The sequence below is a fragment of the Alexandromys fortis genome, unplaced genomic scaffold (genome assembly GCF_014885135.2).
Source record: "Alexandromys fortis isolate MF-2015 unplaced genomic scaffold, M_Fortis_MF-2015_v1.1 scaffold_175, whole genome shotgun sequence".
Lineage (NCBI taxonomy): Eukaryota > Metazoa > Chordata > Mammalia > Rodentia > Cricetidae > Alexandromys > Alexandromys fortis.
The window spans coordinates 273441-300742 of record NW_026068065.1 but is presented as its reverse complement, the minus strand read 5'-3'; the positions used below and the strand labels follow the sequence as shown (position 1 = coordinate 300742).

General features: G+C 44.3%; 1 protein-coding gene across 3 annotated transcripts in view; it reads left to right on the top strand.

The window, feature by feature from the left end:
• The window catches only part of Rtn4ip1 (reticulon 4 interacting protein 1), a 41734-nt gene that overhangs the window by 8263 nt on the left and 6169 nt on the right, over positions 1–27302 (top strand). For all 3 annotated transcript variants that reach the window (XM_050120505.1, XM_050120504.1, XM_050120506.1), the window contains exons 4-8: positions 228–352; positions 11199–11247; positions 14391–14527; positions 19674–19857; positions 22878–22970. In XM_050120505.1, the coding sequence (XP_049976462.1) occupies positions 228–352; positions 11199–11247; positions 14391–14527; positions 19674–19857; positions 22878–22970 (588 nt within the window). The remainder of the gene's footprint in view (positions 1–227; positions 353–11198; positions 11248–14390; positions 14528–19673; positions 19858–22877; positions 22971–27302) is intronic.

Here is a 27302-nt window from a genome sequence, read left to right as displayed (position 1 = left end):
TAATGTAGTCTGCAAAACATCACTGAGCCTCTGTGATACAGGCAAAGAGCTGTTTGGAGACTGTTCTCAGGCCAGCTTTGGAGTAGGGCGTGCAGTAAACCCTGAACGCAGGAGTAGTTTGTAAATTTCTCTGTGAAAATTCCTGTTTTCCTGTGATGGTAAGTGCTTAGCTGTGTAGATAGGCATGTAAGTTCCTGCTTAGTTTTTACCATTGTCTTTCACTGTAGGTCTCGCACAAGCCCAAATCACTCACTCATACTCATGCTGCCTCTTTGCCGTATGTGGCTCTCACAGCCTGGTCTGCCATAAACAAGGTTGGTGGCCTGAATGCCAAGAATTGCATGGGAAAACGGTAAGTGATGGTGACAGCTGAAGCTCCCTTTTTTTTTTTTCTAGTTCTTCACAGCAGATCTATTTGTGTTGAGATCACTGTTAGCTGTGTGACCAGTTATGCTAACATTTGTCATATTTTACTTTATAGCCTCAGTCTGTGGATTGTCAGCTGAATCAGATGGGGGATTTTAAAAGATATATAGCTGAGCTTTCTAGGAGTTTGAGTCTCCTATATTAGGACATTTAAACTTTTTCTGTACATGTATGTGCGTGCGTGCGTGCGTGCGTGTGTGTGTGTGTGTGTGTGTGTGTGTGTGCCTATGTGAGGTTATGTGCACCACATGCACGTCAGTACCTTGGCCAGAAGAAAGCATCAGATCTCCTGGTACTGGTGTTACAGGTGGTTGTGAGCCACCAAGTGTGTGTGCTAAAAGGACTCTGTGTCCTCTGCAAGAGCACAAAGCAAATCTTAACAGCTGAGCCATCTCTTGAGCCCTGGGGCAAAAATTTTTCTGTGAGCCTCTAACAAGAGCCAGATTTTGTGAGGCTTCTAGGAAGGGTGTGAACCTCCTGCATTCTGTAAGGGATGTGCCAAGCTGAGAGCTGTGCTTTCTCCCTCCCAGGACTTGCTCACTGGTTTTGTATTTTAATGGGGCTACGAATGCTGTTGAATACTCTTGAGTTCAGCATGTGCATCTTGGAGGGCAGTTCTGGTGCTCCAGTGACTGGAATATATGCTTGTTTAGGTCAGCAATGCAACAGTGGCATTCATCTGTCCTCATCTGTGTGTTCACCTTCTGTAGTTTCCATTGCTGTTCCTGTGGTCATCCATGATCTGAGAGGACGAACTCAGGAGAGTAGATATTTAGAAGCACAATGGAAACCTCACATTCATGTGACTTCTGTTACAGTATATTGTTAGATTGTTGTTTATAAATTACAAATTCTTTATTATAAACTTGATCATAGTTATGTGTGTTGTAAGCTTGTGTAGTACACATAACCACAGTGGCTCTGAAGTACACTGTGTGGGGGAAGGCTGCCATCTTTTCCTTCATGTTCTGATTCTGCTATCCATAGCTGGGGACCTGTTCAATTGATTTCTCCGAGTTTTGTTTTGAAGATTAAATGAGATAAAGCATGTAAAACTGGTGGCACTCAATAAATGGTGGCTTCTGCTATTAACAAGGACATTACAATGTACTTTGTAGTTTGGGAAGCTGACGTAGGGCCTGGTAAGAAGGCTCAGTGGATAAAGGTGCTTGCCCTTGAGCCTGACAACCTGAGTTCACCCCTGGGGCCCATGTGGTAAAAGGCAAACACTTTCCTCCCTCAAGAAATAAATAAATGTAAGAAACATTCTTTTACAAAGAAAATTGACAGTGAAATAGTTTATTTTTTTGGTAGAAAAGTAGGTGCTCTGAACCAGTTAGTTGGTGACTGACAGGAAGGGAGAGTTGCAGGTGATACCTGTAGGTGGTGGAGTTTTCCTGCCCTGACCACTACCTCCAAAATAACCACACAGAGGCTTGATACTAATTACAAATGCTCAACCTATAGCTCAGGCTTATTATTAACTAGCTCTTACAACTTAAATTAACCCATTTCTGTTAATCTACATTCTGCCACTTGGCTTTTACTTCTGTTCCATTTTATGTGTACTACTTGTCTTTCTACCTGGTGACTCCTCTGACTCAGCCTTCTTCATCCCAGCATCCTTAGTGTGGTTGTTCTGCCTATAATTCCTGCCTGGCTACTGGCCAATCAGTTTATTTATTAACAATGAGAGTAACACATTTTCATAGTGTGCAGGATTATTCCTCAACAGATACCAGAATCAAATAGCACAGTTCTTTTTAAAAATTACATTTGTATGTGTATGTGGTGTAGATGGTGTGCATTATCAGAGGACATATTGCAGGCGTTGGTTCCCTCCTTCTATCATGTGGGCCTAGGAATGGAACTCAGGCCTTCAGTCTTGGTGGTAGGTGACTTTATCCACTACCCATCTTACCAGCCTCACAGTTCTTTTATTTTTTTATTACAAATAAAATCCATGTCATTCTGCTTTCCCATTATAAAATATTACATTTTAAACTTAATGTGTGGGTAATGGAGAATTGAATTTGTAAAGGTTTAGACTTTGTTTCTGAAATCATTTCAAAGACTGTTGGTCTGATGGAGTACTGCCATTTCTCTCAGAATTAAAGGCAAATATTTATTCTAAAGGCCAACCTTGCTTTTTAAGCTTTCATGTGTTATCTTTATTAAAGTTGCCATTTTGGTCAAACATAGCTTAAACTGAATAGATTTGACCACAGACTTCCTTCCTTAATAACCTGCAGAGATCATCTAGATTTTTATACCCTTATTGGAGGCTTTATTGTTTTGGTCCCTTAAAGACCCTGGGCTCATTGTACCTGTGTGGCTGGTACATGGGATGGCTACAGACCTTGTTTCTTTCAGGTCCGGGACTCCCTAAGTATGTTTTCATGTACTGTAAAAACAATGTGGGTACAGAACTCAAACTGTGTTTCCTTAGATTGATCACTGTGAATGCCCAGTGTGTTGTTGACTTATGGGTAACTACAGGGTTCACTGTTACTGCCTGAAAAAGCCTGGTACTGGGGATTTGGAGTCCTGGGTTCTACTCTCTGCTGTTGCCCACCAAGTGGCCACACGATATTTGTAGTCTCTTTACTGTTCCCTCTGAATGTCTGAACATAAGATCCCAAGTTGTGAGAACTTTGAGAAGTTAGATCATCCCATGCCTTTTAAGGTTATTATATATTTTTAAAATTTAAGCAGAATTTAAATTACATTTATTTAATTTACTTTTTGTGCAAGAGTATGTGCATACCCACATGTATATGAAGGTGGAAATTGGTTCTCTCTACCCCGTGGGTTCTGGGTAACAAACTCAGTTTGTCAGACTTGGTGGCAAGTACCTTAACCCAGTGCTCCATCTCACTATCCCCAAGGCCATTAAATGTGATATTAGATTGGGTTTGTTAATTGATGCAGTCCTCTGAGAACTAGCTAGAATGAAATGCATTGAAGAGCCTCAGTAATTGACACCAGGGCTTTTCATGTGCGTAGTGGAGGACGCCTGAGCCACGATCAACAGTGAGAGCCTGGCACTTTAAAATGGTGGTTTATAAGTGACAGAAACTTATTCCTCATATTTCTGGAGTCTCGAAGTTTAAGACCAAGACACTGGCTGTCATTTGTTGTCTGGAGAGGGCCAGCTTCTGGTGTCCAGACAGGGCTTATTGTTTATCAACACATGCTGAAAGCACCGAGATTCTTGGGTGCTCCTTCAGAAGAACCACTCACTAGGGTTCTACCAGCGTGACCCAGGCACCTCCGGTCCCTTCAGTTGGGGTTAAGATGCTAGCATCTGAGTTCTGGAGGGACACATTACAAACATTGGAACCGTGACAATAGACATTTGATGGCCCCAGAAATGTCAGCTTGATGAAACCATTATACGTGAGGTACAATAATAGCCTACCTTTCCAATTACTTATTTGTGACAGTCACAAGAGATGGAAGAACCTAAGAATAATGCAAAAATGTAGACCTTGGGCCATATGCATACTCTGCCCAGTAAACTCCAAGTTGTAAATTTGTTACTTCTCATTTTAAAATATGGTACAATTTAATGTTTTTATTAATTGGTAGGGCTGTGGGCACACTTGAGTGTTCATGTTCTTCCGAAATGTATCTCTTGCTGGGAAAATTGTACTTCAGTGTGTTTGGTAGAAGTTTTAGAAAGTGTTAGACATAAAACTATACCCCCTAAAGTAAATTTTACTTTTAAATTGTGCCCGCTTTGAAACCCAATGCATTGAATGGGGATACATTTTAGCTTTTGGTTGTTTTGGTTTTTTTTTTTTTTTTTATTTTGAGATTAGGCTCTTGATCAGGGGAATTTGTCAGGTAGTGTAAATTAGGTTTTTAATTCTATTTATAGAATTAGACAGGCTGAAATTTAAAAACATTCACTTCACACCCAAACACACACACTATGCTTCTACTGAAATTACAGTGCCCGCCTGGTAGTGTGCCAGCCTCCTTTGTTGCGCATCCCACTGCCTGGTCCTCAGTGCATCACCCCTGTCTCTTTCCACTTCTGCCACTCCTGTGAGCTTTGGCTTTTCATCTGCAGCTGACCCTGACCTGGTTGCATGCCGCCAGGGACAAGAAGAAGCAGGCAAGCCCAGAAACCTTTGTCTGGGAATTGTGTGGCTAGGGAGAGGAGAGGCTTGGGCCTGGCCTGTATGGAGCAAACAAATCTGCCACTACTCCTTCTTTCCTGGGGAGCCAGAGGCCTCCTTGTTGGTCTGTGCTATACAGATTAGCATTGGAAGTGCCTGGGGCTGCTGCCTCAGAGGTCAGAAGTCTACTCTTTACTGCCCAGTGGATTCCTCTGAGCCTTGTCATTCACTTGCAGCTGCCCTCATGGGGTCAAGTGCCCAAATTTAGCGATCCTCCTGCTTCTACCTCTAGAGTGCCGGGATTTCTTACCTTTTAAGTAGCATTCTCCCTCACTTCTGCTAGCCCTTCTCTGCTGTTGTTTCCAGGTCTCCCATGCCATCATCTCTGTTTCACTGCCGGCTGACTTCCTTTAGGTCTTGGTCATGTGCAGGTCTGTGTTTCGAACGCTCCACTGAGCCTCCACTGAGCTCCAGCTCTCTTCTCTTTGTGTCTCAAGCTCAACTCATGGAAAGCAAACCAACTCCCACTGGATTCTTCCTCTGCATTAAAAAATTTATATTTATTTGCCTATGTATATTGTGTTTGTGGGTAAACGGGTGCTAAAGCATGCATGTGGAGGTCTTGGGACAACTTGTAAGAGTCAGGTCTCTCCTTCTCCCATGGGTTCTGGGGATTGGCAGCAAGCATCTTTACCAGTGGAGCCATCTCACAGACTCTTAAAAAAAATATTTGTGTGGCTGGTAGGTTGGTACACACCATGTACACATGTACAGAGGTCAGAGGACAACCCTTGGAAATTGACTTTTTTTCCCATTATGTGGATTCCAGGGATCAAACTGTGGTCCTCAACCTGCTGAGCCGTCTTGGAAGTCTAGTAGGTTCTTTTTGTGTATCTTAGGCTGACTTTGAACATTTGGTCTTCTCAGACTCCTGAGTGTTGGAATTGCAGGCCTATTGCCTATTATTCCTGGCTTGGAAGGCGTTATTAAGCCAGAGCAGCTAGCAAGAACTTATTTCTATGCAGAAATGACTAGGAACCACAGACAGTGTTTCCCACTAAATCCAAAGCAAATGTATAACAATTCCTCTTATCCATGAAGACATAAATTCTCCAATGGATTCTGAATCCACAGATTAAAGTAGAACAATTCTATCAGTATGCTCTAGTAAAAGTTATTTAAAACTTGGGAATTACTTATTTCTATAATTTTGAATTTTCTACTTCGGGGCCACAGTTGGGTGGGTAACTAGAACCTCAGATGTGAAGCCGTGACGGGGGAGAGCACTGGGTCCAAGTCAGCTTCCCACTGGAATCTAGTATTCAGGTGGGGGTGGGCGGAATGGGGAGGATGAAGGAGGAAGTGGAGTAGTGGGAAGAGACCTCCATCCTAACTGATTGTGATTGGCATTTGTTAGTTTTATTACATTGTACAAAAGCCGAGTGCCTGTGCAGTTCTGCTGCCAGGCCCCTGTGTGAGTAAAGGGCTGAGGCTTCAACTGTGGCAGCCCGCTTTGAACACATTCCTCATCATTGTGTCCGTCAGCTTCCCTTCCTTCAGTCTGTTTCTGTGTATGACTCAAGGAGCTAGTGATTCAAGCCTGTTCCCAGGGCCTGTCCCACTTAAAAGATCCATCCAAGGCTCAGGCAAAATTCTAAATAATCACAGGTAATAGAAGCATTGTTAGCCTGTATCTGAACTTCTTCATCTATTATGGGTTAGAAACAGTTACCTCGGACATTTGCCACAATGTATACAAATAGCTTTGTTTTCATGGGAAGATATATTTACATTTCATATGTCTAATTCAACATGAACTGTCCTGTAAACTAGGAAATGTCAGTTTGAACTACAGAGACATAGAAGAGAACAAATCCAGGCTGTGTTGGTCACATTCACTTAGTTTGTTTTATAACTGTAGTATCTCTCACTCAAAGTTTCTCATTTACTCTAGCAGGGAGACTGAGACTATTAAGTAGGCAGTGCATTGTGCTAGGGTAATTCGGCTGCAGTTTCACCTGTCTCCCCACTCCTACATTTAAATGTACCCCGTGAAACTGAAGCGTGGTTCATCATCAGCACCATCCCGATTTCTTAAAGGTCGTTTTTTTTTTTTTTTAACCTGTAGAAAATGTAGTCAGATTTCATATCATCTTTGTATGTGGGATTCCCCTCTGTATGTGGTGAATAAGATTGGTGAATAAAAACTGGCTTGGCCTGATAGGGTGGAATAGAGATAGGTAGGGAAAACTAAACTGAGTGCTGGGAGAAATAAAGGCAGAGTTAGAGAGAAGCCATGTAGCCCCCACTGGATACGAACGCCAGAACTTTAGCCAGTAAGCCACAGCCACGTGGCCATACACAGATTAATGGAGATGGGTTAAATTAAGATGTAAGAGTTAGCCAATAAGAAGCTAGAGCTAATGGGCCAAGCAGTGATTTAATTAATACAGTTTCTGTGTGATTATTTTGGTTCTGGGTGGCCTGGACAAACAAGCAGCCTCCTCCAACACTTTGTTTCTTAGCCATTAGGATCTAATAGAGGGTCCTTAATCTTATGGGGAGTCAGGGAAGCCGGTTACATATGGGTTGGAAAGGAAGAAGCAAAAGATGAAATTGCATTGGAATTACCAGTTATTTTCACTATCCCAGATTACACCTCTGCTCACCCCTTTGCATCATGAATCTGAGCCTTGTGTTTTCTTTTGAGAATAAAATGAGGCAGAGCTTAGATCTGTGCATTTGCAGCCCAGCTTTCTGTAGGCCAAGACAGAACCGAAACTTGAGGGTTGGTCCCTCCTTCTGCTTCCCCTATGGTTTGGATTTGGTTGTGTGTGTGTACGTGTGTGTGTGTGTCTGTGTGTCTGTGTGTCTGTGTGAGGGTGTGCCACATGAGTGAGGGTACCTGTGGAGTCCAGAAGTCTGATCCCCTGAAGCTGAGTGGTTGAAAGCCAGGTGGCATGGGTGCTGGGAACTGAACTCAGGTCCTCTGGAAGAGCAGCGAGTATTAACAGCTGAGTCATGTCTTCCGAGAAAGCACCATTACATTAGTGTCTTCATGCTTGCTTAGAGAGACGTTAGACCTTAGACAGAAATGACAGCAAGTTAGGGTTTAGAGTTTAAGAAAGCAAGTATGGTGGCACATGCCTGTAATCCCAATACTCTGGAGGCTGAGATAGGAGGATCTGGAGTTCAAGGCCACCCTCAGCTGCACAGCCAGTGTGAGGCCAACCTGGGCTACCTAGTACCCTGTCTCAACGATGAAGAAGAATGCATAGCATTCTAATTATTCCTACCTTCCCATGTTTTCTAGATCTGCTACTGGTACAGTCCTCAGAATCTTCAGAGTAAGCTGTGTTGACTAGGAAGTGAGTGGCATGTACTAAAAGCCTGGACAATTTTGAATTAAAGTGCTCTTGCAAGTGTAATATTTCTTGGGCTATTTCTACATAAACCAGTGGTTCTCAACCTACGGGTCGTTTTACCCCTTTGAAAAACCTCTATCTCCAAAAATACTTACATCACATGCCATAACAGTAGCAAAATTAGTTATGAAATAGCAATGAAAATAATTTTATATTTGGGGGTCCCCACAACATCAACTGTGTTAGAGGGTCACAGCGTTAGGAGGGTTGAGAAGCACTGACATAAACCAACAAACAGCAGGTTCCAGCTTCGGTTGGTTTGATGTGTAGTGTGACCATCACAGCAAACAAGTCGGGAAATGCTCCGGGAACATCACCTAGGTGCCGTTGTGAGGGAGGCGGCTGCCACACTACCGTAGGCTCAGAGACACAGTAACAATCAGCTTATTGCTGGCTTTAGAATTCATTTTTCCTGCTGTGCTTTTGGTATATTTACTTTGTTTGAAAAGGGATAGACCCTGCCTGACCCTATGCAAAACTAAAGTTTGCACAGCTAGAAAATTGTGTGTCCCAACTGTCTCCAGCACTTCTTGAGCCTGCTACTTGGCCTTTTGCTCTTTGTGGGCGCCCTCAGGTGGCAGCATTGGGAACTGACACTAGTTGATTAACTTGGTTCTCAAGCCCTACTTTTGTGAGATAATTTTGCTTTTATTTAGGAAGTGAAGCTGCTTTGGATTAAGGGTTATGGGGAAGAGACAAGCTGACAGGAAGGAGTCAGAGATGTGTCTGGCAGTTGAGCCCTCAGGCAGCCATTATATTTGGTATCCTTTTAATCCTCTCAGGTAGAAACTAGAAGTCTTTAATTTTTTTTTAATGATTATTTTTCTTTTACATGCATTGGAATTTTGCCTGCATGTATGTCTGTGTTAAGGTGTCAGACCCCCTGGAACTGGAGTTGCAGACGGTTGTGAACTGCCATGTAGATGCTAGAATTTGAATCCCAGTCCTCTGGAAGAGCAGCCTTGTCTCCAGCCCCCTAGAAATGAACCCCTGTCTTCTGGTGGCAGCAGCTACTGCAGTGCTTAAGATACAGTGGTGGTGAGATGGAGTCAACCCCGACCAGGCCAGCGCAGGGTCTGATAGGAGGTCTGTCCCTTCAGTGCCTGCAGAGCAGAAGTAGGTGCCGCACTGAACAGACACAAGAGGCTGTAAACCTGAGATCTGCCCAGAATGCCTCCTCTAACCCCATGTACGAACTCTCTTTTGTCCCCATCCCCTTATTTGAAAGAAACAAAACTAAAGGCAGACAAGCCACCAGGCACAGGGTAAGGCCACTGTGTCCTAAGAATAACGACCGCTGGTCTGAAGCTTCCCTAGGAAGGTATCCTTAAGCTACCAGAAAGGCATTTTCTTAGACAAATAGCCGCCGGCCTCAGACAACTAAAAACTTGATAAAAATGCCTGTTCTTTTCTCTGTCTTAATATAGGTTAAAAGAGAAACTTGAATTTTCTTGAAGGAGCATTTCACTAACTTAGATAATGAGGCAGAAAGTCGGGGTAAATATTTTGTGAGCGAATTAATTGGGAGATGATCTGTGTGACAGGTTTGCTTTGTTTACATAGTTTGGTTTGAGACAGGGTCTCTCTGGGTTGCCCAGGCTGGCCTTGGGCTTGCAGTTTACCTGCCTCAGCCTCTTGGAGTGCTGGGTTCTAGGTGTGCCACCCCCTCTCCCACTTAGGAGCTCCTAAGGCTCTCAAGCGTGAGATTGAAGTCTGGAGGAGTGAGAAGCTCCAGAGTTTCTTTTTTTCTTCACTATTGATAGTTTGGTGAGATGAAAACTCTTTGTAGAGGAGCATGATTTTCAGGGAGACTTCTTTTAATTATATTTAATGGTATTTCAAAAGGAGCAGCTGGCTTGGAAATTATAGTAATAACTTTTAACATTTAACAGAGGATAATAATCAGCTGCTGGGATTTGAGTAAGGGACAGGAAAAATGAAGCCAGGGTTAAGATTATAGACAGTGTGTGTTCTGAGGTTCAGTGCACCGGTTAGCAGTAGGTGGTGAAATTCTGTACTGTCTGGTAGTGAAGACAAGGGCCGTAAGTAGCAGTTCTGTAATGAGAGTGGCAGACAAGCAGCGGCACCCCAGCACTTAGTCTCAGAAGGCTGTTTCTCTGTGTGCGCTCAGAACATTTCATGAAACAGTCTCCCATAGTAGTTAACATAGCACCAGAGTGCAGACAAACGTGCAATGCCCCTCCACCTCTGTTGGTAACAGCACCAAACTGCCATTCAGTACACTTTTCTAGGTATTTGAAACCGTGCAGTCCAGGAAGGCAATTAATTCCAGAATAAAAGTATGTAAAAGTATGCAAAGCGGTGATTCTTTCAAAAAATTTTAAAATTCTGTGTGTGTGTGTGTGTATCTCTGTGTGTTCATACGTGCACCATAGCACATGTATGGAGTCAGAGGACCACTTGAATCTGTTCTTCCCTTCCCCTGTGGGTGCCAGTTGATTGAACACCAGTGGTCAGGTTTTCCCACCAAGCAGCTTTACTCACTGACCCGCCTTGCCTGCCTGATGCATTTTGACCACTGATTCTCTTTCAGATTACAGACTTCTTTGGGGATGGATGGTCGGTCTGTTCCTGTGCACACTTGGCCTTGCATTGTGTTTAGAGGCTCAGGCTCTCCTGCACCCCTTCTTCTTACTCTACTCCACTCTCTAGGCCTGGTCCCTGTCCCAAGTGGCATGAGGGCCCTGAGTAGGTGTGGTAAGGGCCCGGGTTTGGGTGCTTGTGCTGGCAGGACACAGGTGTCTGCTTCCACAGGAAGTCACACCTCGGATGAGAGTCCCTTCTGTGACAGTTTAGCAGGACGTGCCTGAGCACAGGTGCTCCTTCCACCTCAGCGGGAATGTGGTCAGGAATGTGACTTTCTGCGAGCTGCGTTACCGAGCACCTCAAGTTCCCTCCTTCCTGGGGAAGGGTAGTGACTAGCAGAGAAACAAAGCAGAGTTAGAAAGCACCACCCAGACTACCAGCAAGACAACTGTTAGTATGCTAATGCTTTGTGTTTTCAGTTAATGGTTTGTAAAATGTCTCATTTTAAGTATTTGCAGCTTCTTGCTGAAATCTGTGCGATTCAGTCTTGAGAAGTTGAATAACTATTTGCTTTGGGGATTGTTTGTCACTGAGGCAGTTCCTCTTTAAAAGTTCATTCATCAGGTATGTCTGCCCAAGATTCTCACGGGTTCTCTTTCCTTTTCTATTGCAGCGCTTTAATCTTGGGTGCATCAGGTGGAGTTGGTACTTTTGCGATACAGGTAACAGACTTTTTTAATCTTGTGACTGGGAAGGTTTTAGTTTCTATGAATTTATAAATTCGTATATTATAAATTAGTTTTCATTGAAAACTGGGTCTAGTGTATGGTTAATTTTGTCAGCTTGAAACCAGCTATAGTTACCCGAGAAAAGAAGCTTCCATTAAGGAATCGCCTCCATCAAATTGCCTTGCTTGTAAGCATGTCTGTGGGGCATCTTCTTGATCAATGTTTGGCACTGTGGGCAGTGCCATCCCTGGGAAGATGGTCCTGGGTTGTATAGGAAAGCAAGCTGAGCAAGCCATGGAGAACAAGCCAGTGAGCAGTTCCCCTCCATTGCCCCTGCATCAGCTCCTGCCTTAAGTTCCTGCCCTGACTTCCTTGGACATAGTCTGTAAGCTGAAATACTTTACTCCCCAAATTGGTTTTGGTCAGTGTTTTAACACAGTTACAGAAAAGTAGGGCATCTAATAAATGCCTTTTAATTTCAGTGACCCAAATGAACATGTTCTGATATAAAAAGGAAACATTAACCTTTCCATTTGTTTAGCATGGAAAAGTTGAGTTTGTGGAGCGAAACCATTTGGGAGGAAGACCATGGTGGTGGATGTAGATAAAAGTTTGCAGTTAGCAGTAAACAGCATTACCAAAAGAAGGAGGGAGAGAGAGAGAAAGCATAACAAGACTACAATGGAAAAAATTAACTATCCAGAGAGAAACCTATACATGCGTGGTCAGTTTTGTTTTTTATACGTCTGTAAGTATTTGTGCAGGTATATGCCATGTGTGTGCTGATAGTCAGAGAGGTCAGAAGAGGGTGTCGGATCTCCTGAAGTTAGAGTTACAGGCGTTATGAACTGGTAACTGATGTAGGGTTTTGTGGGTGAGCAGCCAGTGCTCTTAGCTGAACCATTGCTCTGGCCCCATCATTTCATTTTTAACAAGGATGGCAGAATGGTTAAGTGAGGGGAAAATGTCCTTCCAACAGACGATGAGACAACTGGATGCTCACCTAAAAAGAAGGGAATTGGATCTTTATCTTACATGATACACAAAAATAATTCAAGGTGGATCAGAGAGTTCAATGTAAGAGCACCAACCATAAAACTCTTAGAAGAGACCAGCTATAAATATTCATCTCCTGTGATTTGGCAGCAGATCCTTAGACGTGACACTAAAAGCATAAGCAAAGCAAGTTGAGCTTTATCAAGTTAAAAAATCTTGATACATCAAAGAGCACCATCAAGGAGATTAAAAAAAGCAACCTATGTGTCTTGGTTACTTTTCTTGTAGCTGTGGCAAAATATGTGAAAAGAATACTTTGAGAGGACAGGAAGTGTTTTGGTTCACAGTTCATCACAGTGGGGAAGTGCTGAGGACTTAATGCTGTTTAAATAAAACATAGGGCTGGAGGGCTGGCTCAGTGGTCAGGAGCTGGAGGGCTGGCTCAGTGGTCAGCGGGAGGGGCTGGCTCAGTGGTCAGCAGCGGGAGGGGCTGGCTCAGTGGTCAGGAGCTGGAGGGTTAGCTCAGTGGTCAGGAGCTGGAGGGGTGACTCAGTGGTCAGCAGCTGGAGGGGTGACTCAGTGGTCAGCAGCTGGAGGGCTGGCTCAGTGGTCAGCAGCTGGAGGGCTGGCTCAGTGACTAGGAGCACTGGTTTCTCTTCAGAGACTGGGGTTTGGTTCCTTGCACCCTTATGGCAGCTCACAACTGTCTGTCACTCTAGCCTTGGGGTTCAATATGCATAAAATGAACATGAATCTTTAAAGAAAAGCATGTAATAGATGCAGGTCTTTAGCACGTTATTTCCTTTCCTCCACAATGCTTTGCATATATTTTGGGGACAAGATGGTCATCTTAGACTTCACCCTGGGACTTTGACTTGCTGTCAGGACTTGCTGTTGAAAGCAATGTATTTCTTTACTCCAGAGTCCCTGTCTATGGCCTACAAACATAATAAACTATATATGTTACCCTTTCTCAGTGGTTCAATTTTCTCAGATTTTCAGGTTATATGAATCCTTGGGAAATACTTATGTTTTTGTTTTGAGATAGAGTCCGGTACATCATAGGCTGACCTTAAACACTCTATATGGTTGAGAATGACCTTGAGTTTCTGATCCTTGGCTCTGTATCCCAAAGGGCTAGGATTGTATATTGATATCCATCCCAAATTTCTGATAAATCTGAAGTGTCTTGCTTGATGCTAGACTGGCAATAGTCCCTGTTAACTTTATGAAATTGACAGTATAGAAAAGTATATCGGGTTTGGAGGGTGATTTCAGATACGTAAACGTGAGTGACATTAGAATTATGTCCTCTTGTATTAAGTCTGTACTTGGGTTTTAAAGACAAGAGACCATTTATCTGGGCCTTCGTACTCCAAAGGAGAGGAACCAATTCTTGTTCTAAAACTAAAATGTTCATATTTTCCTATTAACCTTGCATCTGATAGCAGACCACTATACATGTTTCCAGATGTGCTTGTGTGTGTGCATGTGGAGCCCAGAGTGACGCTGCTTCTTCCATTCTCTCCATCACGTGAAGCTGTGCTCACTGATGTGGCTCCAGGGACCCTGCTGTCTCTGCCTCCCCGGTGCTGGGACTGTAGGCATGTACTGCCATGCCTGACCTTTACATGCTGCTGGGATCTGAACCTAGGTCCTAGTGCTTACCCAGCAGGCACTTTGCCCATCTGCCCATGGTCTAAGTAATTCTGAAGCACTGATTGAAGACATTCTGGAGATGCAAATGAGGAGATGCTGCATTGTTTTGTTCTGGGTGCTTTTCCTGTGTTCCCGTCCTGAGGATGTGTGATGTTTGTTTCTCTGTTTTCTCTGCTATTTGCCCTCTGTCATTGAAGCTGCTTCACTTGAGGCTGTGGCTCTCCTGGTTTTTCTGATCCTGGTGGGGCACTGCTTACACTCAAGACAGAAATGTGGCTTTGCCTACGGAAGATGAGCGCTGGTGGGATTTTCCTGACCGTTGTAACCGGGTCTGATAGGTGGCCTTTTGCAGTTCTTGCTGACCGAGGATGTAGAAGTTCTAGAGATTACCATGATATGTGTACACCTGGTGCCAACGTTTTCTATTTAAAAAATGCACTTTTTTTTTTTAACTTTCCCCTCGTACCTCCCTCCCGTGGCAGATAATGAAAGCATGGGGCGCTCATGTGACTGCAGTTTGTTCTCAAGATGCCAGTGAACTTGTAAGGAGGCTCGGAGCAGACGAGGTCGTTGATTACACGCTGGGAAGCGTGGAAGAGCAGTTGAAATCTTTAAAACTGTAAGTAGTGGAGCAAAGCTGCTGTTGGCAGGACGGCACGGGTACAGTTGAGCGTGCAGGTCTGAGGCCACCAGTGTGGTGGCTTCACAGTCAGGCTGGAATCTTCTGAAAGACTCTTAAAGCATTCCTTGTCATTTGGATCCATTTCCACATGGTATGTACTTTGGAAGTTATTTTTATACATGGTCTGATGATTTTAAGGCTACAAGATTGGGATGTGATTCCTTCTGTGGCATCATCCCAGGAAGAATAGAGAGGAGGGCACAAAACCACACGATTACTCCTAAACACATTTCAATGTTTTGGCTCCATTAAGGGCATAAGAAAACATTGCTGGCAGGGATCAGGGTATGCGGAATGCCTGAAAGCCAGCCTGTGGTTTGGCCTAAGAGACCAGATAGGACTGACTGGGGTTCTCTCAGGCCCTGTTGCTCTTGCCTCTGGCCTGTTAATTTGATCTCCGTTAGCTAAGGCAGAACTGAATCTGAAAGTGCAGCTCACAAGTATTTGCCCACAATTTCAAAGGTTTTTCTTTCTTTTTTAAAATCCATCTTCAGAAGCCAGTTTTTCTTGGCCACACTGACTAGATGTGTAATATTGAAGGATGAAAACACAAGGTCCTCTTCTCTGCAGTGCTCCCTGGAGCAGCCAGCCAGAGCCTGTGTATTCTGTCCTTCAGGGCGCTTCATCTCTCATCAGGACTGTTGTAGACACCAGATGCTGGTGAACCAGACACATTCCTCCTTTACAGAGCCTACTTTCCTCTTTTGGATTAGTGCCTAGTGCTTGTCCAGTCAGGACTCTGTGCTGTGATGAAACTCCATGTCTGAAGCAACTTGGGGAGCAAAGGATGTATTTGGCTTGAGCTACCATGTTACTGTTCTTCATCAGAGGAAGTCAGAACAGGATCTCTAACAGGGTAGGAACTTGGAGACACAGAGGCCATGAAGGGGTGCTGTTTACTGGCTTAATCCTCATGGCTTGCTCAGCCTGCTTTCTTATAAAAGCCAGAACCACCAGCCCAGGGGTGGCACCCGTCACAGTGAGCTGCCCTCCCCCATCAATCACTAATTAAGAAAGTGCCTACTGGTTTGCCTGCAGTCAGATCTTTGGAGGCATTTCCTCAGTTGTGCCTTTCTGCTCTCTGATTACTCTAACTTGTGTCAAGTTAACATAAAACTAGCTAGCACAGCTTGACAAACACAGTACTGTTAATATACAACCTTTCCTTTTTTATTTGTACTGAAGATCACACGTTAATAAAGGTATTATAAAATGTTTTACAAACTTTATTAAAAAGCCCCAGAGCCTTACAAATTCAAATACTTCAAAAGTTGTCTCTTTAAAAACATTTAATCTTTTTAAAATCTAAAATCTGTTAAAAGTCCCAAATCTCTCAAGTTTAGAAATCTCTCCACTTGGGCTCCGATAAAATCAAAAATAAACAAAGTATACTTTCTTACTTCAAGAGGGAAGAATCATGGCACATTAACTGAACAAAGCAAAACCAAACTCCCAACAGTATAAATAACTCATTGTCCAATATCTGGGATTCACTCACAGTCTTCTGGACTCCTTCTAGGGGCTGAGGTCACTTCCCTGGCTTCACCCTCTGCAGCACAAGCACTTGTCCTCTAGCTGGGGCAGGCTCCACTCCCCACTGCTGCTGTTCTCGGTGGTCATCACATGGCGCTGGCATCTCTAAAATGCTGGGGTCTCCATTAGCTTCTCCTGAGCTCTCTTCATGGTGGCAAGCCTCAGCTTCTCTGCATAATGCCTTCAGTCCTGGGCCTTCAGCTGTCCCTGAGGCTGCATCTTCACCAGTGGTCTCTCCTGGCCTCTCAATGTTCTAAGCATCGGCTACTCTCCATGACCCCGTCATACTTTCCAAACCAGTACCACCTGGGTGACTCTTACACATTACCAAGTTCAGCTGTCAATGTGAGATACAAGCTTGGCCACCTCTGGAACACAGCTTCTGTGCGCTGACTCTCAGGAAACACTTCCCAGAAGAACTCATCTCATTGACGCTGGTCTCTTCTTAATCACTGCTAACTTCCTAGCTCCAGCTGACAAGCATCCATTGTCCCAGTAATAGAAAGGTTTTACTTTAGTGTTTTTGGTCTCTTGTTAATCACAACTCATTCTTCAGCTAACCAGAACCATGGGTTCTCAATTTAAAACAAATGGATTTGATAGAGAGTCTTTAAGGAACTCTCAAACTTCCCTCTAGAACTCCACAAGCCAGGTCCCCATGGTCTGCACTGATCTCAAAATTATTTTCTTCCAAGCTGGCACAGAACAGCTTACCAGGCTCTCAACGCTCAATGGCTTTTCTCACCCAAAGTCCAAAGTCCTTCCAAAACCCTCTCCAGAACAACATGGTCAGGTCTGTCACAGCAACACCCCTGGTACTAATTTCTGTCTTAGTTGGGGTAACTTATTGTGATGACACACCATGATCAAAAACAACTTGGGGAGGAAAGGGTTTATTTGGCTTCTACTTCCGCATCACTGTTCATCATGGAATTAAGTCTGGACAAGAACTCAAATGGCAGGAGCCTGGAGGCAGGAGCTGATGCAGAGGCCTTGGAGGGCTGCTGCTGCTGGCTTATTGTCTTCATGGCTTGCTTGGCCTTTTTTTTTTTTTTTATAGAACCCAGGACCAACTGTCCAGGGGTGACCCCAACCAACAGTGGGCCTCCACATCAATCACTAATTAAGAAAATGCCTTACAGTTGGATCTTATGGAGGCATTTTCTCAATTGAGGCTCCCTCCTCCCTGAAGTGTTACAGCTCTGAGGGGAAAGTTACCCTGGCAGTCAAGAGCCAAGGAGTACCGCAAATACACCACACAGCAAACTGCACATAAGAGATTTATAGGGAGCAGAAGCAGAGAGAAGAAGATAGGCTTTATGTAGGGTTTCTTGGGGAAGTGGTGGAGCTTTCCAGAGCGGGGATTGGTGGGATTTCAAGTTCTAAGGTTGGGCTTTTTACTTTGGTGGAGCTTAGCCACCTGCATCTGGAGGGGCTGGGTCTGGCTATTATAGCTGGTAGTGTTCTGTGGGCAAAGCCTGGTGGTTGGAGGTCCTTGGGGGCAGGACCTGGCCACTTGCTGGGCTTACACAAAGGTCATTGCCAACCCATTCTCCTCTATTGACCTTTAGTAGTATAATGTTTGTAAGTTGTTTACAGAGGAGAACCTGAAGGCTGAAAGACACTTAGTCTGTCCTCTCATAGCAATGTGACAGTCCCCTCAGCTTCTTTGGCAAGTGCTCTTGCCTTCTTGATTGTACTCTTCCAGTAGGGGGCTTTCCTTCTTTCCCTCCCTCCCTTTCTCCTCTCTTCCTCTTCCTTCAACAGTGTCTTGCTTTTCTATTGCTGTAAAGAGACACCATGACCAAGACAACTTTTAAAAGAAAGCATTTCACTGAGGGCTTGCTTACAGTTTCAGAGGGTGAGCTCCTAACCATCATGGTGGGAAACATGGCAGCAGGCAGGTAGGTGTGGCACTGGAGCAGTAGCTGAGGGCTTGCATGTTGAGACAACACAACAACAGCACACACACACACACACACACACACAGAGAGAGAGAGAGAGACAGAGACAGAGAGAGAGGTGAGAGAGATTGTGTCCACTAACTGAGAATGACATGGGCTTTTTAAACCTCAAAGCTGATCCCAGTGATACATGTCCTCTAACAAGGCCACACCCCAAACAAGTTCCACCAACTACAAACCAGTCATTCAAATATACAAATATTTGGGGGGGGCATTCTCATTCAAACCCCAACAGTTTAGTTGAAGTTGATCATTGTAATTATAACCTCTGCCCAAAGGTTGAACTCTGAATTTGCCTATAGAAAATTTGTGACTTCTTCCAAGTTGCAGTTTTCTTGATGTTATAGTGATTTCAGCACGAGAGAGTTAAATTCTTTTTAGTGCTATCACATCATGGTTGAGAAGGCAGAGGCAGGGGCTTTTGGGTGTTAGCTCAAGGTCACTAATCATTCCTGGGATAATTCAGCCTACAGGTTGTCCCAGATTTTTCTCACATGGTGCCCAGTAAGTAATAGCAGTTTTAAGTTTTCCACAAATTAAATAGCCTCATATTTGTTACTAATGCATTAAGAATACAGTATAAACTTTGCTAATGAGAAGTGTGATCCTTTAGGAAGGTCACTCTCCTGCCTTTTGTAGCCTTTATTTTTTTCTCTCTTTAGCTTAATCCCATAAAAGACTCTGTATCCTTGAAGCTGGCCAAAACTATCTTAAAAGCTTTGATGTTTTGACTTCCTCCAGATGAATTTGGAAGAGGGAAACTTAACTCAGGAGGAATTTACCAGTTGATTTACTTAATTTATACACATGCATTTTCTAAAAGAATATTGTTTTTAAAAGTGATGAATGAAAAGCTTTTGTGGGTTTTTATCCCTTTGGGTGCAGTATAGTGATTATAGCATTATTATGTTAGATTAGAGATCTGAATATCTGTCAGTTCTGTGGATTCTGTTAGACAGTTTGGGGGCATGGGCAGGTCAGAGTAGCAGTGGAGGCTAAGAGGAGGGTGGTTTTTTTTCATGCATTATCCTGATGTTATACATAAAATACACAAAAAGAAATTCTGGAAGGTAAAGAGGATGCATTTCTGATTGTAGAGGGGATAAAGGCAAGTCAGCCTTACAGACACTCTGTATATCTTTCTTTTGAGTAGTCATGTGTACTGAGAAGCTACTGAAAGGACAGATCTGCAGTCGTCTTCAGGGTTGATATCGGGTTCCTCGACCTGGACAGCCTGAAGTCTACCAGTGACTTATAGATTTACCTGTATACTTTTTCGGTGTAAGACTCTGTTCTCTTCATATTAACTCAAATCACCCCAATTCAGAACCACTTGCTTACATCTTTCTTAAGGTATAAGATATAAGAAAACTAGTAATAAGAAATTAGTTGCGTTTTAGCTTTGGGGAAAAAAAGGTATAAGTGGAAGGGAGTGGCTGTGCCTTCTCCCCTCTCAGCCACCCCTTGGGATGACACAGTGCCACATGGTGCATGCGCTGTCATTGAATACACCTTGACAACCAAGTGAAAGATCTGTGCCCGTGTAGAGACTGGCAGACTGTTTTTATTTGATTCTTCCCCTCCAGGTTTGACTTTATCCTTGATAATGTTGGTGGATCTACTGAAACATGGGCTCTATATTTTCTCAAGAAGTGGTCAGGAGCCACCTATGTGACGCTGGTGACTCCTTTTCTCCTGAACATGGACCAACTGGGCATTGCTGATGGCATGTTGCAGACAGGAGTCACCATGGGTACCAAGACCTTGAAGGTAGGAAGGCAAACCTTGACTGGTGCGAGTGAGCAAGTGCTTTGTACCACTGGTTTTGCCACCTGGCCACCTCCTCCTCTTACCACAGTGGCTGCCTGCATGGTCTCTAGATTCACACAGCAGGACTCAAATTCTGTCTAGTAGCGGTGTGACCCTGTGCACGTACATTCCTTACTGTTTTGCCCATAAGGTAAGGCTGCTGATCTGTGTTTACTGCACTGCTGTAAGCGTTAACTAAGATAATCCACATGAAGAGTGTGGCACAGGCCTAGGGCATCAAGACTCTCTTTAACTTCTTTTGATGAGCTGTTATTGCTTCTCTGGATTCATCTGATACACCTTCCTGCTTCCTACCTCTACCTGATGGTTTTCTTTCTCACCAGTCTTAAAACACAGTCCCTTGTACGTAAGGTAGAGGCTTGTTTCCTGTTGCTGCAGTCATGTAACAGTAGATATCGCACCTCTAGAGGTCTGTGGGGTTCAGAAACCTTAAGGAAATTGTACTTTTACCTAGAGGCTATGGATACTGATGGAACCGTCATGCCTTTGCCGTCCCGTCATTCCACACCCCCAGTGAACTGTCAAGATTGGTGACGTGATGGGAGTTTTGGGGACTTCAGATTAGTCAGGTTGACTGTGTTGATAGGCCACGGCTTCTGGGACTGTACAGTGCTCCAGTGCCCAAGCTGAATGCCCCCGGAGACTGGTGGGCCTTGGGAATTAGTGCTTATAGCCTCAGTTACAGGACTGAGGAAGGGCTTAAAGTGTCTCCCTCTACTTAGTGCCATCACCTCTGGTCACCACAGTGGGGACAGAGGCTGATGTAGTAATTTCAGGTTATAAGTTGGTGCAGTTCTAGAGTATTGAATTGGAGTGAAATGGTATACATGATAGAAGAAAATAAAGATAAATGCTGTTTTTTAAACTACTTCCTTTTCTTTGAAAAGGAAGTAGACAGACCCTCAAGGTCCACCTGTGTGGACCCAGGCAGCTATCACCATGTTCAGTGTGCTAACTATCTTTAGCTTTCTTTCCCATTCCCTCTTCCTTCCTTCCATCAATTTCTCTTCTTTTTTATGCTTGATTTTTAATGAGGAACCAGGGATTGAACTTGGCCTTACATACATGGAGCAAGAAGTGCCGCTGAGTCACACCCTGGCTCTTGAGAGGTCTTTTTGTTTGTTTGTTTTGTTTTTAGATGGGGTTTCATTATGTAGGTCAGGTTTACCTGAAACTTGTGTTCCTCCTGCCTCTGCCTCTGCCTCCCAAGTGCTTGGATTACAAGTGTGTGTCACTGTGGTCAGCCTTTAACTGCTTTTTAAAGAAAATTCATGATTTTTATCTTGTGTGTATGCATGTATTGATTGCATCTGTGGATGTGCACTGCGTGTGTATCTAGTGCCATCAGAGGCCACAAGAGAGTGCTGGATCTCTTGGAATTGGAGTCGAGGACAGTAGTAAGCTGTCAGGAAGGTGCTGGGAACCAAACCCAGGTCTTCTGTAAGAACAGCAAGTGCTCTTAACCCCTGAACCATCTCTACCCTCCTAGTTGCTTCTTTATGCTCGAAATGAACTTGGGCACCATTAGGAGATTAAGACGGGTTTCTTAGAAGCACAGACTCACCTTGTTTAAGGCGAAGAGCTGTGAGGAAGCACAGCACTTTAGCCTGCCTGCAGAGTGTGGTGTGGAGCTGAGCAGAGTGCACTCTGCTTCTGCCAGTGTCCAGAAACAACCGCTTAAGGAAAACCACATGGTAGCTGTTGGCAGAGGAAGGAATCTGGACTGTTCTTTGTGCGCTGTTAGGAATCAAGTAGTTCGCTTCACAGAGGAATGTGTTGTGAGGGACTTAGATGTGGCAGTTGTAACCATTTTATTTCCCCCTTTAATGCCCCGGATAGTTACCAGAATGTTTCACTGTGGTCCTGGAAGCCGCAGCAGACTGTAGGAGAATCAGTTGAACAGGTCTGCTGTGTTTATCATTTACTGGGTGAGCCCTGTGCTGCGAATATCAGTGCATCAGTGTCTAGCCACATACGCGGTACAGAGCCTTTTACTGTTAGAGTTTTCATGACTTATGCATTCAGTTGTATGACTCCATATGTGGTCATGACCCACAGTTTAGGAAGCTTTGCTCTAGAGAGTTGTGACTAGATAGACTCCCAGCCTTGCAGGTCACATGACAGAGCCTGGGCTCAGGGATTGTCAAGCCAAGGCTGGCCTCAGTGAACAGTCTGCCCTCACTTTGCAGTTGTGTGTAGGAGCAGGCAGGACAGTAGCATGGACCTAAGTGTCCTTACTCATCTCTGAGGACTCAAGCCAGCTTGAGCTGTCTCGGAGCTTGGCTTACTGCTGTTTTGATAATATCTCACTCACTTCCTGCAGAAAGTTGCCACTGTTGAGTGCAGCCAGGGCTACATGGTGAGATCCTGTTATAAGTGGTACAGAAGTTGAGTGGAGGAACCCTTTCCATGTAAGAATTTTGCTCATCTATCAAGTTGAGAGGTTCTGTTCTACAAAGCCTGGGTAGTGTGACAGTCACAGTAACTACAGTGGTAGCTGGGCCGCCTGATTAGACCCAGCCAATATAAAAGCAACTTCATACCCTTTCCCTGAAGCTTCTTATTCCTGACAGAATCAAAAAGAAAAAAAAATACAATTGAATCTTCTCTAAGAGCATGTTTTAGTGACTCTCATTCCTAAAACAGTTTTAAATGTAGTTTTTGTGCCTCTTGACTTCCTGCAAACCTCCAGGCCCTGATTCCTCATAGGTAAGCAGTTCAGCACATGAGACATTCAGGCTGTCATTTAAGGAAAGCTTTTCTGTGTCAGCCATACATGGAGACCCTGAGTTGACATGGGTAGGTCTTGTTCATTTGCTTATGCTAAGGTTCTGAGTATATAATCATGTGTCAACGTGGTACGGGAAACGGGTTCATTTGTCTTGGTCCTGCAGAAAATGTCTTTGGTTAGCTGCAGTCTCTTTTCTATACCCTCACCATAATTATTTTCTTCCTTTCAGCATTTCTGGCAAGGGGTTCATTACCGCTGGGCCTTCTTCATGGCCAGTGGTCCATATCTAGATGAAATTGCAGAACTGGTGGACGCGGGAAAGGTAGGTCCACCCAGAAACCCTTTTCCTGGTAACTCTGTCTTGTTGACACTCTTCTTGTAGACTGTCCACCAGGCCTCATCCCTGGGAACACTCCGGGAAGAGGGGATGGGGTATGAGGAGGGTGCTGTGGTTTTTTTCTATTGCCATGCCAGTCATGGTGAGACTGCTCAGTCTGCACAATAACTTAGCCTGTTTAGTCTACCTGTAAGCCCGTCAAGGCGTACAAGTGGCCAGCCACCCCCCCCCCCCCCCCCCCCCCCCCCCCCCCCCCCCCCCCGCCCCCCCCCCCCCCCCCCCCCCCCCCAACGACTAGTCTCTGCCTCTGGTGATGAAGGCAGCCAAGCTCTGCCCTACAGAAAAAAAACACCCAAGATCAGGCCATAGAATCCCACCAGTCACAGGCTACCCTGGAAAGCTCCCCCCACTCCAAAGAAACCTTGCCTCCTGCTCAGCTCTCTGCTACTTCTCTTGAGAGTAGAGGCAGCCACCCTCTTGTGACTTCCAATGCATTTCTTGTGTGAGGTTTGTTGTGCAGTGTGACTTTGTGGTATTCCTTGGCTCCTGACTGCCAGGATACCTTTCCCTTCAGAGCTGTAACACTTATACTACCCCCTTTGTTTATAGATCAAGGGACAAGCTAGGGAGAGGCATTATATGATAGTTCTAAAGGTACGGGTTTATTGAGTAGCAGAAGTGGGATCTGAGCTGGGTGACTGGTATTTGGTAACAATCTTTGAGAAATGGAACCCTCTGCACAAAGGGGAGCGGGTGCTTGAAATTTCTCAGGAAAACTCCTGGAGCCTCCTCAGTCTGATGGTGAAGCTGCCCAGGAGGTGAGCCGTTTTCCAGATAACAGGGAGAACAGTACTGGATCTCAACCCCCTAATACCTAGGTGAGAAGTGGTTCCTCAGGCCTTCAGAAGAGTGCAAGTATGGGTGAGGATTGATGGGAACTTGAGCAGAGACAACAAGTTGCTTTTCTATGATGTCTAATGCCTGGCCAGTAGGGTACTTTGCAGAAAATGAACGTTGCTGAGAGTTTTAGTTCTCCATTTGAGGGTATTAACATACTTTTCAGGGCTCGTGGAGGGTGAAAGCCTCCCCAGATTACACCTTCAGTAATTGTTCTTTTTTTCTTTCTTTTTTCTTTTTCTTTTTTGTAAATTCTCTCATATAAGACATTCCTACTACAGTGTCCCCTCCCTCCATTCCCTGCTCCCTCTTACTCCCCCTCCTGCCCTCCATTTCCCCTCTATCCTAAATTCTCAGTGTTGCTTTTTAAACATTTAAGGTTTGTTGGTTTGTTCAATTCTGTTGTAGTCAAGGAACTATATGGTTTGTGATAGCCCAGATTAGTAGGAACTGTTTTTGGTTTTAAGTTTGTGAACCTTTTTATGGACTTCTGTGTCTTGGTGCATCCCGAGTAGAAACAGGCTCACATTTAACATTTATAGGATTCTTCCACATCCCACAGGTATGCTTCCTTTAATGCTACAAAGAATGGAACCATCACTAAATAAGAGAGTGTTTCATGGGGCCCCATGGTCACTGTGTTTGTCCTCCAGGAGTGCACACACACATGGTGTTGTTTGTCCTGATGTCTGCTCACACTGCCAAATGCTTGTCACATAGTATTCAAAATATTATGATTTTGTCTCTACTTGGAAATGTCTATTTACCCAACAGAGATGAGAGGGGATTTGTATATATGCACCCATTAAATTTGGCGAATAACCAGTAGAACAGCTGAGAAGGGACATGGAGGAAGAAGATGCCTTTGAAATGTACCTGAAGGAGGACTCTTTCTACTGCTCAGATGTTAGCTTTGGAAGTTGTTTTAACAGGGAAGAGCTCTGGGCCTGCATAAGCCGATCGGTGGCTGTGGGTACGATGAGGTCAGGCGTCTTGTCATGTCCCTGCTGTGATCTGAAGGTGATCACTGTCTCTGTCTACTGGGAAATTGTGAGGGGTAACAGCAGACATTGCAGACTGTGCCATTAGAAAAGACTTGCTCAGCTGGACAAGGACAATCCAGTTCTTCAAAGCTCTGAGGAGTACTTAGTGAGTCTGGTTAGCATGAGCCTGAGAGAGGAGTGTAGCTGCTGTCTCTGTAAAGTTGTAAAGGCACAGAACAACTAAGCCAACTGCTCTAAGTTGGATAAATATATTCATACGGTTCAAAATCTGGAAGTGGAGGTTATTTCAAAAAACCACTTTTGACGCCATCGCTCAGTCCCTGAGCTTCTGCTCGTTATACAAACCAGTATGACTAGTTTATTGAAAATCCCAGAGGCATTCTATCCAGACAGGAAAAGACAAGTGAGTCCTGAGTCATTTCTCACCTCCCTTTTGTTTTTAGACACCCTTCTTAAATTTATTTCATATTAGGACAATAAGATGTTCTCTAGGCCTTGTTTTGTAAATAGCCTCATTAATGTTCCTTTGCGCAGGTGTGCCAATAGTTATCTGATGGTTTACAAGTATAGCATCCGTAGAAAGCCCAGCTTTGTTTAAAGTACTAACTGCGAGCGCATCCACTTCAGTTCAAGGACATGCAGTTACTGAGGCCAGAGTATTTTAATAAATAGTAAGGCAGCCACTTTTGGAAATCTAGCCTGTTTTTAGTGTTTGTGGTCTCGTCATCTTCCCTCTTGTTTGTTTCACATCAGGACTGACACGGTCTAAAAATGGGAAGAAAATCTGGTTCTGCCCACTTGTAACTTGAATTTTCCTGGTTAAAAATGTGTCTGGGGCAGAGGAGGTGGCTTATTGGGTGAGGTGCTTGATGCATGGCAGCAGCAGCAGCCATGGAAAAGGCAGGCACTGTGGCACATGCCTGTGACCTCAGCATGGGGAGCAGAGACTGGAGGCCACCAGGGGCTCGCTGGCCAGTCGGTGTAACCAATCAATGAGCTCTGTCAGTTAGAGAGACTGTCTCAAAATAGGGTAGCGCAGGAAAGGGAGACACTCCATGTCAACCTCCGGCTTCCTCGTGCACGCACATGTGCATCCCTACACAGACCACCCCTGCACACACAAGCATCTGTCTAGTGTTACTAACAGAACCCTGTCAGCCCTGTGTGCGCCAGGAAGCATGGAGAAGGAAGCTGCAGATCCGCCATAGAAGGAGGCAGTCCTATCAGCACTGTCCTCACACTGTCTCTTCGCTTCCTGGCTGGGTGGCTTTCTGTGAACATTTCAGGCATTAGAGCCCTCTGCCTTTAATGTGTCCACCATTATCAGGCCAAAGATGACAAGGAGCCAAGGCGCTGACATTTATAAGTATATGGGGACCTCAGAGTCCTTTTCACCTTAGCTGTCACCATGAGGCTTTCTGATAATAGTAGGATTTCATATTCATATTTATTATAGCGATGTACAATTTGGATCTGAATTTTAAGGCCAATACAATATTTTAATTGTATTAGCCAGGAGCTGGCACAATATAGTCAGTAAGCTAAATCCAATCTTAGGCCTATTTTTGTATGACCCCTGAGCTAAGAATGGCTTTTGTATTTTAAAAGCAGTTAAAATTTTCTATTATTTATTTATGTGTCTGTGAGCTCATTCATGCGTGCACATGTGTGTGTAGTATATGTGTTTGTGTTCATATGTGTGCAGGTACAAATGCTCCCGTGAATGTATATGTGCATGTGGTGTCCAATGGTCAAAGTTGAGGGTCTTCCTCTCCACCTTGTTTTTTTTTTTGAGACAGGGTCTTTCCCTGAATCTTGATCTCTAGACTGAGCTCCCAAGAGCTACCTGTCTCTGCTTCCACATGCCTTCCCCCAGAGCTGGGTTATAGGTGATAATGATCATGCCCGGCTGTTTGCATGGGTGACTGGACTCTGAACTCAGGTCCTTGTGACAGGGCCTACTTTTACCTCCTGGGCCATCTCCCCAGCCCCAGGTTTTATGTTTTTATTTTATTTTATATGAGTATGGCTGTTTACCTGCATGTATATTTATGTATTACTTATGTGTCTGGTACATGTGCAGGCCATAAGAGGGCATCAAGTCCCCTGGAACTGGAACTGTGGACAGCTGTGAATGGCCCTGTTGATATTAGGAGTAGACCTGGGTCTTCTGGAAGACCAGCCAGTGCTTCTGATAGCTGAGCCATCTTTCCAGCCATCAAACCTATACAATACAATACAAAACAAAAACTGTAGACCATGTATGGCCCACAACACTATTCACTATTAAGTGTATTACTGAAAGTCTGCTAAGAAAGCAGTGATATGGTGTAGCTTATTCCTGTTTCAGTGCCAGATGGGAGAAACCTTAACCCTGACCCTAACCTTGCTACAACCAGCCTGGGCTATAATATGA